Source organism: Gadus chalcogrammus, chromosome 14 (assembly GCF_026213295.1).
Source record: "Gadus chalcogrammus isolate NIFS_2021 chromosome 14, NIFS_Gcha_1.0, whole genome shotgun sequence".
In the NCBI taxonomy this organism is placed as follows: Eukaryota; Metazoa; Chordata; class Actinopteri; order Gadiformes; family Gadidae; genus Gadus; species Gadus chalcogrammus.
Window position 1 is genome coordinate 7,389,069 of NC_079425.1, and position 18,146 is coordinate 7,407,214.

Genomic DNA, 18,146 nt, shown 5'->3' on the forward strand with positions numbered 1-18,146 from the left:
TAAATAAGAAAATGATCAATGTCATGAATCATTTATTAAGGGTCCAGACAATGTAGGGATACAATTTGAGGCTCAGATATTTATTTGTGCATTCCCCCTGCATTAAAATGCATGCCTGGTAACTGTCATGCCAACAGCTCACAATATAAATAGTAAAAAAACAAGACAGTGTGTACTGCAAATCTGGGGAATTATCTATAAGGTCAATCAAGCCTCATCTATTAGGCTTTGTGGTTATTGGATTATAGGATAGGATTGTGATGTAGCTTGGAATGCTATAGGCACCTTCGAGGTGATTGTGTATTCCTTCATCTATGCAGGTGACAACGTACGCTGAATGTTCTAGTACTGTATAAGAGCACAGACAACACATCGTGTATGGATCTTTGCAGTTGTCTATTAAGTCCCCTAACTTGTCATGCTGTACCAATGAGGTGAATCCAGTCAATCATATGATTAACAATTAAATCGGTTTATGGGTTACCCTGGATCTCCTGTTGAGGACAATTTGTAAACAGGGCATTGCGACGTTGTTGAACCCACTTTTAAATCGTATTTAAAAACATTGGAACAATAAAGAATTATTGTTTGGTGCCTGGGCCAATATGTTGATATTGAATCCACATCATCCACCAATCTACTGAAAAACCACATAGAAAGTTGATGTTCTTTCATTAATGTTTCCAAACTTTGACCTCCAATCTACCATTAAGGCTTGTTCTATTCAAACAAAAAGGTGCATGCCTCTTAGTATATAATAAGATTCATTGTAACATTAAACTGTGTTATCCATCTTTAATATATGACAAGCTAAATGTCCTGGAACATGCGCTGAGGAATTTTTCAAATAAGCTGATGTTGAACTGCAAAGGAGAACATTAGATTAGACATTACATCACTACTGTACTAGTAACTGCAATATTTCAGAATATAACAATCACTAGAGGTGAATGGTACTTCTGATTCACCAATAGTCCAAGTGTCCTTAACTTCTGATTGATGAATCAGAATTCACATTTATCATGTACCGCCATGTTTTCCCACATGGACTCGTCTTGACCCCATTATTTCCCGCGTGAACATGACCAGACCTAAAAACATTGGGAGGTGACTTATTTCAGGATGATAGGTCTGACCAATAACAAAATGCTCCCAGATCAGGAGCATTGAAGCATGCGATTGCTAAGCTTACCATGCAGGTAACATGCAAATAAAGTCGGATATAGACTTAAGTGTAGGCTTAACTCTAAAACAGTCACTTTTATGTGGTGATGTGGCCAACATCAACACTGGATGTCAAATATCATACCAATATCAGATATCACATTAAATGTAGATGTAACAGCATTCACTAAAGGACGCTTTCTGTCACTCATCCTTATTTGATGTAGGTACCCAAAAAGAGGAACGCAAACGACAAGCAAAACACAACACTTGTGTATTTCATCCTTATGACCTCTTTGCATGCTGCTACAAGGTCATTTGGGATTGCTTCACAGTTTTAAAAGTCAGTTCAACATCTATAAAGCCAGAATCATAGGCAGAACTGAGAGGTCTTGAATAGTTATACTAAACTACGACACAGGTAAAGCATTGGTGCAGGGAGATATGGAGATGTAAGTAACATAATAATAATAATAATACAGTCAAGTCAAACATGGTTTCTTTTTTGGAGCTTAAATGCTTGCTGCTGTTGCTGCTACGTCTCTCCAAAACATCTGCTTTGCATGGGTTGTTACACAATCAATAAAAAAAATGTAATACAAACTGATTCAATTTATTGATGATCTTTTTAGATGGCACAATGGTTTCAGATTAGTTGGATGAGTTGGCGAGTCATTAAACTGACTCAATATGTGTCATACTTCTTTTCTTCAAACAAAACAAACCAAAATCAAAAACAACTTCATACAGTCGTCACGTTTTTCCTTTGCATTCCTGAGGAACTCGTGGTTTATTCTACCAAACACTGGGGGGAGGGAACGCCTCAGAAACGCAAACACAGTTAGAAACATTTAGTAAATTAAGCCATGCCCACTTTAAAAAAAAAAAAAAATACAAATTAAGATCGCGCTGAACAGGACATGCCCGACGCAGGTCATCCTAGACCAGACTTTGATATGTACACAAGACAAAACCGTTAACAGAAACAGAATCACGACCAACTACACAAACGGGGATAAACCGGTGGACACAAACACTGTATTGGACATCACTTAACCGGGAAAAGAAAAGAAAAGAAAAAGGAGGTACACGACGCATGCTGTGCATTTGAAATTCTGGGTTTTTTTCTTTTAAGGCGAGGTGGCAATAATCCCAACGCCTCTGTGTGGACACGAACTGCTCCTCCTGCATCTCCTTTTAGTTTTGCTCCTCGATCTCACGTTTGACCTCCGCCACATAGTGGTGGTCCTTCCCGTGGGCTACCTCCATGATCGCCTGTGCCTTCGGCCAGAGGAAGAAGATCATTTAGAGAGAATTACTGGCCTGCATAGAGGGACGTACATCAGGTACATCCTAGCCAGATTTGGTTAAACGATCACATCATGGTGTTACTTCGTTATATTGATTCTCAATTTGTATGCATTATATATTAGTGCTCATACCATTAAATGAGCCACCAGATAATCATATAGTTGCATAGGGCTGGGTAGCCAGGTACCTCAAAATTCAATTCAATTTGATTCTTAAGGTCTTCATTCGATATTGATCCAATTACTTCGATATCGATTCAATAATATGTGCAGAGGCCAAAAATACCTAGATATTATTTAGAATTAACCATTTCAAAATGAATTAACAATTTCATTGTTTCATTGTGCAAAAAAGGGAATACACCGTTGTATAGTATTGTTCCTGAGGTAAACTTGCAGCATAAAAGTAATAAACATAACATTGACAAATGTAAAAGGGCATATACATTTAGGCATACTCGCTTCTAGATTACAATGACTGAGTATGTTTCTTTTTTTATGGAAATAATCGATTTAAAAAAAAGTTGTGAATCTAAATTGAATCAAGAACAAATAAATTGCAGTGCATTGATGAATCGATATTTTTACCCAGCCCTATAGTTGCATTTACATTTCGAAGATCTCATTTTTATTTCAGGCTAACGAATAAAAGCATATAATCCATATTGGTGCAAATACAACCAAGATTAGGGTGAAGCAACATCGTCTCCACAACGTTTCTTTAATGAGCGGATTGGTTAGTTACCTTCTTCAGAGCCTTGACCCCTTGCGTCTTCCTCTCGAGCCCCAGGTACAGCCGGCCCAGCTTCAGATACATGGACGCCACGTTCAGAGAGTAGGGGGGGTAGTGCACGCTGGGGGATACAACAGCACACGTTGAAGACAATGCATCATGATCAGAGGACACAATGCTTAAAAGGTGACATGTTATACCACCGGGTGTGAGTACGGTGAGCCGTTACGGGCCGTTTTGAATATCTATTGCACTCAGTCATCTTATCTTTGTGATCTATTGATGCTGCTCCTTATCTTATCTTTATTCACTTTATCTTGTATTGTTTGCTGCTATGAGACTGTTGAGGAAACGAGCCTGAGAATGTTACTCTTGTGTACTTGTACCAAAAGATGTCATAAAAGTAACTGATTCTTAATCTGATTCATGGTTTTGGTTGGGTACAATTGCTTGATTGTCAAGGAGATTCTTACTTCTATACGCCACTATGTCAATGTCGCTGTGATTGACAGCTGGGCCTACCTATAGGGCTGGACGATCTTCTCTCCATAGCTCATGGCTCCGTCCCAGTCTTGCATGTAGAGACACACGCCCATCGCCTGGTACATCATGTGCAGCATGTAGACGTTGGTGTCGGCGAATATAGAGCCCATCTTCTCCTGGCTCAGCTCGCACATTTCAAGCAGTTCACTGGGAGGTGTCAAGTGGTCAAGGAACCGATAATGACAAACTTCGAAAGATAGGTTTCAACAAATGTAAAAAAAGATGGTAAACAGATGGTATGAGAATCAACGCCAGAAAGTGGTCACAGATGAATGCAGAGAAGAGAGATAACAGATGAATGGAGAAATTAAGATGGATCAGCTAAGGGACAGAGGACGACATGGCATAGATCACGAGAGGATATTCTTGTAGTGCTTGGCTCTTCTGAACTCCTCGATGACATTCTTGGCGTAATATACCATGGTTCGTATTTCCTCTGGTTCTGGCGGAGAACTCAGCTTCTTCCTTATCTCCATCTTAGCGCTGTCCTGAACGAGAAAAGAGGAGAACAGAAAATATTGGAATTTGAAACTTGAACATTGAAGGGTGTGAGCAGTATATAATCCCCTTAAGACCGTTTTAGAGGTTGAGTGCGTCCGGTCCCAGGCCGGAAGTTGAGGGGCATCCGTGTGTGGGGAAAAGATTGAGAAGACAAGTCACCCAATTTACCCCTCCTACCCACAATGCAAACGTTTCCATATAAGAATCTTGATCACCCATTGTCTCACTGAATGTATCCTTGGTTACTCTGCTGCCTTTCTTCAGTCTTTTTTTTTGTTTCGATCTGTTCTTTCTTTCAGATTCGAACAACCAGAACTAGGTTCAATGCTGATAACCAAGATGGCCCAAAGACTAAATGTTGAACTGCTGGCAGCAGGAACCCCTACTGCCCCCACCCTGAAGAACACATCTTATCATCGCATGCCTCCGTTTCATCATAGACATTGTTCATATTCATGTTTATGCCTTATCAATTGCAACTCTGCTACACTGTATGTCTGAATAACTGTCAAGGTTTCTCCCCCCCATTATTTTTCCTACAGCCAATAGTTTTTTTAGGATGGGTTCAGGGAGCTTTACTCCTGCCTCTAAATCTGACAAAATGATTAGAGCCACTAGAGAACCACAATTACAGTTCACACACTATATTAATTTGTATCCCAATAATCACTTTGGCCTTTTATAAGTGTTGATCTTATGATCATAAAGGGAGGAACTGTCGTGGAAATATCAATCATAACTATTATATACAATCATGTACAAATTATATTAACCTTGTTTATATAATTACTATTCACATTAAAATGAACTGTATACATTCTCCCTGTATCTTAAGATTCACCCCTTCCTCTCTCTAACTGAGAGAGGTTAAGAAAGTTCACACTTTCCCTCCCAGTGGAGCCACTATGTCTGATACTACGGCCAGGCCAATCGACTGAATGTTTGTTATGTAGATTCCTTGAACCATGCTTGCAGACTTGCAGACATTTCAGTCCAATTCCCGATAGTGTATTGCAGTTAACTCGGCCTCTCCCGCCAATCCTAAACCCTCCACAATGGTCACTCCCACTTACCTGTGTAAATGCAAACGTTTCCCTAGAATCTTGATCACCAATCGTCTCACTGAATGTATCCTTGGTAAATTTGCTGCCTGCACTTTTTTCCATTATCATGCTCTAATATTAAACTAAATATTTCGCTGGCCGACGTGTCCTAAAAATAAGTTTCTCTTCAGCAAATACGCTATATATGAATACTATGAATATATGAATTGTGGAGAAAAGATTGAGACGACAAGTCATCCAAGTTGCCCCTCCCCTCTAAATGTGGAGTAGCTCCAGCAAGTCTGCTGACCTAATTGACCTGTCGCTAAGTCTGCCCCCTGATCCACATTACACACTTTTTCTTGTCAGTTGTCAGAGTATAGTTGAGGCTGGAATGTCATTGGCTCATCTGCGTTCTAGGGGCGGAGCTTAGTGACAGGTCAATGATTTCTGGTTGTGCTATCGGTATGTCTGTCAAGGACCGATGAGAACTGAGGTCAGCCCAGGGACAGCCGCAAGCTGGACATGTTTTGAGTGTGCCGTTAAACATGTTGCTGACGTGTTCCAGAATTCTGTGGGAGACAGGATGCGGGCTAGGAGGAGAACTAGGGGTAACTGAATAAGAACGAGTTAGCCAAAAAAAAGCCATTGTGTCTGCAGAGGGTCCATACTGGGAACGGATGTATGACATTTTGATGGACAGAAATGGATATATAAAGTGGAGCCCGAGGACAGCTCCTCAGTTCTTTGTCAAACCAACTCGTCTTTGTTCTTACTTCTAATAATAAAGTCTTTGTCTTTCAAGCTCCGGACTCCTAGAACTCTCTTATTTAGTTGAAGTGTTAAACACGGTTCATCTACCACAAGGTCAGGCAATTGCTAGCAGGATGTCTGGCAGCCCTGAGGTGGTCTGTTGTCAAGGGTAGGGACCATCCCAAGGCTTATCTGATTGAAGCGTAACGTAAAAACAAACATGTTGAGTGTCTTCATGGAATGGGGGAGAGTAATAATAAAGGTTTCTGTCTTTAATGTCTTCCCACATGCATAGTTTAAGTGTTGAATGCGGTTTCAGCTACCACACTATTCTATGAAGCCTCTTAAAAAACATTTATACGGGTAGCATTATATGGATATGAAACATTGTGGTTTAGCCTTATACTAACGCATGTCTAAAGAGTGTAGGGCTGGGTATTTCCAGATACCTCACAATTCAATTCAATTCGATTCTTTAGGTCTCGATTCGATATTGATCCAATTGCTTCGATATCGATTCAATAATACGTGCAGATGACAAAAGTACCAAAATATTATTTAGAATTAACCATTTCAAAATGAATTAACCATTTCATTGTGCTTTAATTAGCTAAAAGGGAATACACCATTGTATAGTATTGTTCCTGAAATAAACTTGCAGAAAAAAATAGTCACGATCATAACATGGACAAATGTAAAAGGGAAGGTACATTTAGGCATACTTGCTTCTAGATTACAATGTATGCTTATTATTTTCTTCTTTTTTACGGAAATAATCGAATTTCAAAAAAAATTCTGAATCGAAATTGATTCGAGAACAAATAAATTGCAGTGCATTGATGAATCGATATTTTTACCCAGCCCTAAATGAGTGTTTGGGAATCGGTATGGTATATACGAGAGACGTTCATTATTTTCTGTATCATTTTTAGGCCATTCAATATTTAATAATTCCAGGACGGCCCACTCAGAGGAGAGCCCCCACCGGATATAACGAGAGTCGCCAACGTGACGGAGCCGTTCGGTTAAGACACGACTACACGACAACTTATGCCCACTATCAAACAATAGTGGGTTAAACGGTTTTTAACACACTCTACACACACAGTACCCTCGAATCCTCCAGATAGGGTATCATTATATACTACTCACGTATGAAACGCCCCCACCCCCCAGCGTTTATCCAATCACGGAAGCCCCACCACTGGACCGGTCTGGGACCGGTCTGGGACCGGAATCTCGCAACATCAAAAAACGGTCTAAAGGGGGGTTCATTATATACTCCTGCTGTTTGTTTGTGTACACAGATCAGCCCTTACCTTTGACTTCGAGGTGCACTCGTCACACTGGCAGTTGAAGAAGTAAGAGTCAATCAAGCGCTCCCTCCTGTCTTCAGTGGGGTAGAGCAGGTCTATGTAGCTGTTGAAGACCTAGAAACCCACACACAGGGTTGGCGGACCGATGTAGGAACAGAAGGAGGAGGGCATGCTAAAGAAAGCCGTGATGACTCATCCGATTTCATTTTTTTATAAAGTGAAGCAAACTTTCTTGGCCAAGGCTGAGGCTGATTTTATGGAAACTCGACGTGTATATGACCAAACATGAAATACCAACTGGAACATTGTTCGATCCATTCTTTTCACATCTGAAGCACTGCTCCGTCTCTCCTTGTTAACATTCTGTCACAGAGCTTCTATTTCAGACACCCAGTGTCTCCTGTCCAACGCAGTGCAGGGGGGGGGGGGGGGGGGGGGGTGGGGGGGGGGAGACTCACCTCGTCCCCGGGGTTGATGTCCTGCACGGCGCGCACCTCGGCCACGGTGCCTTTGTAGGTGACGATGACGTTTGGACTGCAGCTGTGGTTCATCAGTGCTACACTACAGTGGGGGGCGACCAACAGCACCGCACAGACCACAGAGGGACAGAAAGACAGACAGAAAGGGAGAACGATGAGCAAGATAATAGCATAGAGCAGAGCACCTGCTTCTTAACCAATAAAAAAAAAAAAGGAAAAACTAAAACGTGGTTTTTAGAATAATAAAATAAATTCAAACCGTGGAATAAAGAAGAATTCCAATGTATTTTCTAGAATCGTATCCACTCAAAATGGAGACATTTTTTGCTTTGGTTTGCATCACCACTTATGCATATACACGTACACTCCTTGTTATAGTACGTTCCAGGCAGTGACCCCAATGCGCTTACTCTGGGAACACGGCAGACCCGAGATGGGAGAGCTCCTCGTCCTCGATGGTGAAGCCGTTACAGTTGACCTGGAGAGGGGTCGGGAGAGGAGGAACACCAACCGATCAACGACCAAACCAGTCCACCCATTGACCACTGACATGTACTGCAGGAAGTTAAGAAAGTCATGGACTATTGCCTGACGGACAGGGCGGGCAGGCTGCTGGTCTGTGTGGTGGTCCCCACGTGGATAGAGAAAGTACCCCCCCCCCCTGGGGGAAGCTTAGCTGCACTGAGTTAAGCGCCCATGGCCACTGACAGACTGGGATCAGAGCTAATGGAGCTCATTTAGTAGAGATTGACAAGCACCATTGGCTGTGCGTGTGTGTGTGTGTGTGTGTGTGTGTTCACATGGATTCAGCACACCCGGTGCCCCTGTGTCTATGTGCTAACAAATGTAGGACAGCTGCAGAGGGCTACAGGGGGGGGGCGGCGGCGTTGTGTGACCTACACACACTGTGGGGATGTCTTCATGCGTGACACAACAACATTTGAAAAAGGTCTCATACCCAGTGTAGGATTTTGACACAGCCTCCCTCCCTCTATATTTAAACGATGGATTAAACCACCTAGATGTCAAGTCATACCATCTTAAGACAGTTGTCATCTCTTTTACATATGTTTATACGATAAATATAATGCGTTTGTTACCTGGTTATTATTCAAAATTAAAGGCCAAAATGTAAATTACCATTGAGAACTCTCTTCATTAACCAGGGATTTAACCAGGGCTTTAACCAGGGCTTTAACCAGGGCGTCAACCAGGGCTTTAACCAGGGTGTCAACCAGGGCTTTAACCAGGGCTTTACCTGGCCGAAGAGCTCAATGAGTGCCTGGTTATCAGGAAGATCTATGATGTTTTTGGAGTAGAAGTGGTGGAGGGCTGCGATGTCCGACTGATTCAGCTCCTCCTTCTCGCTGTCCAACTTATCCAGATCTGAGAGGAGGGATAGAGGAGACATAAACAACAGAACCAAAACATCCATCAAGGAGAAATGAACGATGGATGGAAAAGGAATCAGAAGATTGAACTGTTTGAGTCGCACGATGGATTTCCGGGAGTCGTTTCGTTTGACACTTCGATGACATTCAGGCGTCTAGCATGCCAGGGTCACAAATTTGATATGATAAGCTATATATATATATATATATATATATATATAGACATAGATTAGTAACTGGTACCTGAATGAACATGTGTATGAAATAATCTGGTGAGTTAATGTGAATGAATGCATGTCTGATCGGGTGAATGAATGTGAAAGAATGTGCCTGATCTGATAAGGTGAATAATGGAATGAATGAGTTCCGTCGCGACAGTGATTAACAGAGTTATATCGAATTTCCCTTTCAACCCATACATTAGTCAAGGGGCCGTTCATGACGCCCAGGTGAGCGAGGTGTTGGGAAACAAACACTGCTTTAGACCACACGTCCGTGTCAGTCTGGGCAGCACATTAACTATTGCCGGGTGACAGCAGATGGGGGAGGGCAAACAGGGGGATTATGCTATGAGCGAGACTATGGGGTTTACATTTTAAAAGGAACTACATGGTATATTCATTTGGTAAATTAAGTGTAAAATAGTTATACTGTATATTCCAACAGCCATCCCTGAGATAGAGTGTTTGGTCAGTAACATAGGTCTCCACGTTCCTCCAAATTCCTCCAATCAGGAGCAAGATTTCCACAAAGAGGCGGTACTCTCTGGTTGTTCACAGGTGGGCAGAAGGACATCAGTGTGAACTCTCAATGGCAAAACGGGTGAAGCTAACGATCCCAGCGCTCCCAGCTACGGCTCACACTGCCAAACACTGCAGGCAAAAGAACCGGCTGAAGAAGAGAGAGAGAAGAGGAAAAGGTGCCAGGAAAAAGAGACGACCGGTGGAATTACATGTGGTGACGTGGAGAGAGAGAGGAGAGGAGAGATCTAACTGCAGGAACGGACAGGAGGTGCCTTTATCTTCCCCGCTCTCAATTCAACTCTTGTCCTAGCTCTGCGACATACAGCCGCCCTACTTTCCACCAGTTTAAATCCCAGTGGTGGCTTCAACAAGGTGCCCGTGTCCATCACGGGGCCCAGCAGTCTCGTTTTAGGATTCATGCGCTTCCTTTCTCCGGCTCGGTAAAAAATTCATGCATCAACCACAAATCTAAAAAGTGTCTCAGGAACAGTTGGAGTGGAAGGCTGCTGGATGCTGTTGTATCCATTTGGATTGGAGTTTGCGGCCAAAAGATTTCAGCAGTTCCCAGATTGTAAAGCCAAAATGGGGGGCATCCTAAATAGTCCCATTTGTGAAAGACCGAATGTGCAAAATGCCGTTCTGTTGAGCTTTTCCCTGCACCACAGGCATCACTCGCTCTGATTATCCTATCAGGCTATTTGAAAACCAGCCAACAGAATGAAGCAGGCCAGGTGCATGGTTCTAAAAACACCTGGAGAGGGGCCCTGCAGAAGTGTTGTTTGTGAATGAGTGGGAGAGACAGTGCCCTGGCCTGCACTAGAGACAATAAATAGATGGCCACTTTACTACTCAGGCGAAATGTCAACAGGGGGACAAGAAGTGTAAGTATCACTAATGGGAAGGATTCGAAAAGGTCATCGAATATACCCAACTCTATCCTACACGACTATACAACCGACGCCTCCCGTGAACGTTTAACCATCGGTCTGAAGTCAGCCCACGAGAAACACACACCTACTTACGGGATTCAAACTCTGTAAGCAGCAGCAGTCGCTCTGAGGTGGTCCGTTCCGTTGTCGCTCTCTATAATAGATATATATCGAACAAACAGGGAGGAGGTCATCATCATCATCAACATTATCATCATCATCATCAACCTCAACATCAGCAACGTCATCTCTGATCAGCGTTGAAATGAGATTAAAGTTTTTTCGTGATTCTTTGTGAAGTCATGCACAATTTGGCCCCTCAGACTTCAGCCGACCAGATACCGCAATGTATTAATTAGACTGTAGTGTGAGGACCAGGTGTGGTATCATGTCATTGCTTGAAGGATCAACAGCTCTTAAATACAGAGCAAACTTTCCTCAGCAGCCCAAGACGACCTTGTCTTTAGATGGAGCGATGGACCTTCTCCAGCATTCTGTGTAGGAACCATGACCACGTGCTGATGTACTCCTACCATACCGTAATGATGCTTCTACCACATGGATCGTAATGAGGCCTATACAATTGGGTTCCTACCTGTTTCATTATGATTCTGGCCACTAGTCTGACGGTTTCAGACGGACACCAGTTCTCCCCATAGGCACACATGGCGGAACATTCCAGTTTATGCATGGGCCAATCTCCCTTCTGTAGGGCACACACACACACACACACACACACACACACACACACACACACACACACACACACACACACACACACACACACACACACACACACACACACACACACACACACACGTTTCTTATGTTGTTGTTGTTATTACTGCTAGATAGATGACGTTCAACAATCCAACAAGGAATTTCAAGGTATCCACCATTGATGAAAAGGCCTACCTGACAGTCGACATCACAGTAGAAGGCTTGTTTACATTTGCCACACTTGGAAAGGCCCTCTTTCCTGCAAACACAATTGTTGTCATTTTGATATGAACTTGCCATAGACAAGGAGGCACATTCAGCACTAGACTTTAGACCAAAGTGATGTCATATCAATACTGTAGCTTTCTTTATTCTGTCATATGTTGCATAAATAATGTAATATTTTATGCATTGTAACTTTGTCAGAGGATTTAATGAACCACTGCACTAATGGTATCCCATCAATGGCAAGCACAAAAACAGAGCCCTAATTCCCTCAGCTTGTTTTTTTTGCTATCTTTTTGTGGTAACTAGTGGGTGAGGCAAATTTGCATGTATCTTTGACTTATTGCCAACGTGTGTAAAGCCGTTTATGCTGCATCAGCTTTCGTCTCATTAGACTCCCTCAGAAGAACGCAGGCTCCTCTGCCAGCCTGCTCCTACACCACCTCTAGCAGCACGTGTCCAACTATATTTAGAGTCCTAACCTTTGCTGCTCACCGGAAAGGGGGCAGAGAAAACGCCGAGGGACAATATAAACGTGTTATTTCAAAATATAAATCCTATTAAGGAGTAAGCAATGCATTAATTATACGAAATAGTGATCATTAACTAAAGCTTGTGAAAATAGCGAAACAGACCGTAAGACCTTCAACTGGAAACAAATACATGACACAATGTCTCACATTCAGAGCACTTTGGTTGTGAGGACGAGGCACACTATTGTCCAATTTTGCCTCATATCGAGATTCTCGACATTTCTAACATAATTTTCAACCGATAACCTGGCTGCACAACGATGATTAGCCAATACATCGCTGAGATCACATTGTAGTAAGAAGCAGATTGTTTACTTCTTGTGGTATGCCTGCCAACCCATCTGCAAATACGCTTCACCATTATGGGCTGCAGGGGGTTTGGCGTTTACAGTGACGTTACCTTGAGAAGCAGTATTCACAATGTGCTGCCCTCTCATTCACTGTCAACACATAGGAGTACGCAGGGCAGGCGAACACCAGCTCCCCGACGGCAAAGTGTTGGACCGCCCGCAGTCCTCTTCCCTTGTCAGGACTCAGGAACCTCTCGGTCCCCTCGACGCCTTCGTTTTTCATTATCCTTCCGTCTTCCGTTATCTTGACGAATCGCTGCCAGACCGCTGCTCTGTGTGTGACTGCTCTATATGTGACTGCTCTATAATGATCTTATCTACTGAATGACTTGTTTGGTCTTCTTTGCGTTCTCCTTTCCGGGATCATTTGATTAGACCTGCTCTAGGGCGCAGCACTGCCGCTTATTGGATAGGAGGCGCTCTAGACAAAGTGAGAATAAAGTGGCCATAGCTGGGTCCAATCTGACAGAGGCTGCCCAGCTAGACCAGCTGTTATTTGGGGCAATTTGATTTCAGAAAAAAATATCAATATCATTAAAGGATATTCATGTAGCTCTACTTTAATGTAGAATTGGATAGGAAATTAAGTAGGCCTATATGTGACCTTATATTGACATTAATAAAGATATAAATATACATGAACGCGACAATGGAACGTTGATCCATTTTGACAAGCTATGTAGGCCTACTTTAAGTTTTTACTGCTTTTAAGATCACTCTAAAATAATTTATATTTGGCAACTTGTAACTGCTTTTGATGACTTATTTAAGGTTTGTAAACTCATATTAATTGACATTAAGCACTTTAAGCATAGACTGCTCAATGGCCAGGTCAAACGGTTGTTAAGACAGACAAACACTTTTATATAAATGTATTTATTTAAGTTAATCATTTATTCGTCTCATTCAAAGTTGTATTCCTGCCCCAATCTATAAAACAAATCCCAGAAGAGCTGTACAGTCCCAGGTCAAGCCTAGGAACCTCGGTTGAGTACATTGTGTATATATGTACATCCTGTACACACACCCCCCGACGCATGTTTATATATATATTCATATATACACAAACATATACACTTTACATGTCGTTTACCTAGACATACCCAACACCGTCCCCCCTAGTCACATCATTCAGTTAAGCCACATCCTCTTAGAAAAACCCAATAAATTACCCGTTTGTTCAATGCGCACGTCGCTGTTGTAAATGTTTGGCTGGTAGATCCGATAAACTGCCTGCGTCTATGTACTTGTCTGCAAAGCTCATACGCTACAATCACTTGCTAAACAAAAAACAAAGGAAAAAAAAAGGGGGGGACATGTTTTGAGCAAGCGAATGTGCACAAGGCTTTGAATGCGACGTTGGTATCAGGTATAAAGGTGACGTGTCAACCCATGAGGAGTGCACGTTGTGCGGCTGTTGTTTCTTGCCTAATTTATCGTTACATCAGAAGCAGCAGTTTATTTGCACACGGTAGGCATACATGATTTGAGGGATGCGCTTTCAAAAGCCAGATCGACTACGGCCCGTCTCTAAGAACAGTGAGAGAGGAAGAATAATATCGGGCTCGGAGGTAAAGAGGAATTGGTTTATGCAGAACACTTTGTTCAGCCTCTGAATTTCTGCTGAAATGTTGTATGGATAAGACAGTGAGCTAAATAAAATAAAAAAAATCACAATGAATTGAAATCAAACAAGGCTGCCTACAAATGTATACATCCGAGCCACTTTAAGATGACAGCAGAGTAAGAAAGGCCCCTTACTGGTCCATGACCTTCAGGAAGAAGAGAGGAGAGGGACAATAGGAACAGACCATTTCCTAAAGGTCAGCCATAACAGTAGATTCACATGGACCGTTTCAGAACATCTGCAGTTTGTTGTAACATTTCAAATGATTTGACCTCCCTTGAGCTACCTCTCAGAAGACCAGCCGAAAAAGAAAACGAAAACCCTTTGGCACATTGTGCTAGAGATGTAAACATTTCATCATTTGATTAAAATGAAGTAATGGACTTGATGTTGTACTGACTTCTCTTTTTTTGTCTTAATATAAAAACATATAAACAATAAGACTATTTTAAAAGGCTTTAAACAATATTTTACATGAAGCATTCCCACGGCCCCGCAGATTGATTTTGAATTTCGATGCAAGCAGAGATTGAAGATCTCCAAAGATTGGATATTCAATTAGCAAATAAATGAAAACACTTTTCATCATGGAGACAGTTTACGAAGTATGTAAGCATTCATTGAATGAATCAAATTTCCTCATCAAACACAACAATCAACAAACGTTTAAGAAATGCGTTAAGTGTTGCAAACCATCCCAGTGTTGCAATGTCGGGTCTGTGTTTAAAGTAAGACTAATTAATAAGGCATATCAAGTATTGTTTGGCCAAACGGCGGCTAGCGGGATATACGTTAAAACACTGCTTGGATCGTGTCCTGCTTTCCTCTGCTGTTTTTAACGTGACAGGTCAAGAACAAATGAAAAGGAACAGAAAAGGGGACCCAGAAACAAAACAAGATAAATGAACAGTCACGGTAAACGTCAACAGCGATATGGTTCACCATGGTAGCGTCGAGCGGCCGCCTCTTTTACTCAAGACTTTCTTCCTGCGATCGTGTTGTAGGTACCACAGCTTCTGGTCCATAGCCTACATGTCAGATGGTAGGGTGGGACACATTCATTCGAAGACAGCCGCGTTACGCTACCCGCAGTATAGGGCGAGCACAGTATGTGTGGACATGGGTCAAGGGGAATACTGAGTTCAGAGTGGCTCAAACTGTGAGGCTGCGGTCCCTTAAGGAGTACCCCATCATGAACCCACATTAAGAGGGCGGTGATACTTTACACAACCAACAAGGAATGTGAAGTACTGAGCGTTGAAAGGAAGATCCCGAAGAGGTTACTCCCGAGACATGTTAACAAATCTCATCTGGTCCATACGCGTTGTAGGAGGATGCTCTTGTCCAGTGCTTTTAACCCCCCTCATAACAAATTAAAATGAGGGCAGCTGGGAATTGTAGTCCATCAAGTAGGTTTTGAGACGCTTTACATTCCCATCTGACCAGTGGCACATGTTTAGAAATCACACCTTTTCCATCCGTCTATTCACTCGTTTAAACACTTCAAATATCCAACAAAATAATTAATTGGGATAATTGAATACTCATCTTCCATCTCAAATATCACTTGGAAGAAATATGATGGCTGCTAATATAATTGCCAGTATTTTCTGCATAATTAAACTTCAAATTAAATTGGTCCACAGGCATAACTGTTGTATCCATATTTTCATCTTGAGGTTGGATACGTTGATAAAGCAAATAGGTTAAAACTTACAGGCTGAAATACAGAAGTAAACTGTATAGGCTCTGGACAGAACAAATATGGCATGGTTAAGATAAGTCAGGATCTTCATCTCTGTTGGAAACTAAATACAAATGAATTCAGTCGCTTTCACCCAGATATAAATGTAAGATCTAGAATTGATGTCACACACACAAACAGAACAGTAAGTGCCTTAATGCTACCATTTGGCTATAAAACCAATCAAAGCTGATTCCCAAATCTACTGCCATCCCAACAAGAGAATTTCCTCTGGCTTCACTTTGGTGTGTGGCAGCAGAGATATCCTGTTCAACATTAAGTACACCCGACCTGTTGTGACACAAAATAACACCCACCGGAGGAGACAGAGGTAACCAGTCTTTTATGTACTAGATGAACTCAACATTATCAACTCATAGAAAGATCAGACCGACCATATACTGTCTTACTGGACCTCCAAAGAAATGTGTGGGGCTTTAAGTGGGAATGATCTTTGATTTATAATGTAAATAACATGCTACTGGTACATAGTATTCAAGTTGTTTGTGAAACATGTTATAACTTAATATTTGAGCCAAATGATCACCAGCTACCCAGCAGTTTGTGATATTGTTAATAATATGGAGCAGCCTATATATTGTTTCTGTAAAGAAGAGTAAATTAGGCATAGCTTTTACTCCCCGACCACCAATTCAAAAGCATATGGCATTTGATTACCAAGTCCTGTCAGAACAACACAAGAAAATACAAAGGAAAAACTTTGCACAAGGAGGGCATAGGTCAATAAATAAAACGGTATTCTGTCACTTGATTATTCTACAGTTTAGCTGGAATACAACAGATGCATTTCCTACACACGTAGGGAGGAAAATGAAATTAGAGCTTGGTTGATTCTGCAGACCAAATGAATAATAACGACAGTTGAGTGACCGACAAGGATTCCTATGTTGGCGTTAAAATAGAGCAGAGAAGTGGAGTTACTGAAGCAACCTTTGGACCACACACACACACAGGACACACACACACACACACACACACACACACACACACACACACACACACACACACACACACTTCAGAAAGGTCCCTGGCTGTTTGACCCTTTGACACCGCACCCTTCTCACAGAGACAGGACCTTCACGAATATAAAAAAAAAACTAAATCAAAACCAATTGATCAACAGGAAATTCGTCGCTCCCATCTCGTGCCTTGCGTGTAAATGAATGCGTTCCCTGCTGGACAGTCGGCCACCTCGGTGACTCTGTGGGAAAACGAAAGAGCTCTGTGCACGGTGAGTCCCTTTCTCTCTTTTTCACGCCAGCAGCAGCAAACGTCAACTTAAAAACTCAATAAAACCACGAGCACATATCAGCTAAATCACAAACCCAGGAGAGAGAGTCTGTCCGAGCGGAGAAGAAAGTAAAAGCCCCCTGGTGGGGAATATCGGTCATTAAAATACATGTTGAAAGAGGAACATAATTGCTTGGTGGAATCGTATGAAGAATATGAAATGACAGAAACGTGAAAAAAAAAATGCTGAAAGTCGGAATGAATCAAAAGTAAAAGCGTTCAAACGAGCTTCCGTCTCTCTCACTCTCACCAGCATTGATTTTGTTTGTTTGTTGTTTGTGTTTCCCTTGATTGGGTGACCGTCGAGAATAACCTTTAGGTACGTGGTTTAGATGGAAAGCATATCCCATACAACCTTCATCACCACCACCACCACCACCATCGTCATCGTCGTCCATCCTCTGAACATACACAATTCTTGCCTCCCCCCCCCCCTCCCCCCCCCGCGACCCCTGACCTGCACACCCGGCTCCCAGTGAGGGGCAGGGGTCGTTGAACGAGAAAGATAAGGAAAAGGAAGATTGTCCGTTTATCCGTCTGCGGTCTCTCTGCACGTCTCTACATCCACTTCCTCCTCCTCCTCCTCCTCCTCCTCCTCCTCCTCTCTTCCCTCCGCGTCGCGCCTCTCCCCTTCCGCTGTTGTATACCCGGAAGTCCGTCACAAGGCCACCATCCGTAGCATTCCCCCCCCCCCCCCCCCCCCCCCCACCACCGGCCCCTAGGTGGGAGTG

The 18,146-nt window shown here is 42.5% G+C and overlaps 1 protein-coding gene across 1 annotated transcript; it reads right to left on the reverse strand.

The window, feature by feature from the left end:
* LOC130403244 (N-lysine methyltransferase SMYD2-A-like) lies at positions 1-13,197 on the reverse strand. Its single transcript, XM_056607505.1, has 12 exons — positions 12,784-13,197; positions 11,821-11,884; positions 11,501-11,611; positions 10,999-11,059; positions 9,101-9,228; positions 8,253-8,320; positions 7,822-7,924; positions 7,367-7,477; positions 4,115-4,238; positions 3,730-3,904; positions 3,220-3,328; positions 1-2,445 (listed from the first exon to the last, which is right to left on the reverse strand). The coding sequence occupies exons 1-12, from the start codon at positions 12,954-12,956 to the stop codon at positions 2,362-2,364; spliced, it is 1,311 nt and encodes a 436-aa protein (XP_056463480.1). The 5' UTR covers positions 12,957-13,197; the 3' UTR covers positions 1-2,361.
* Between the last annotated feature and the right edge of the window lie 4,949 nt (positions 13,198-18,146).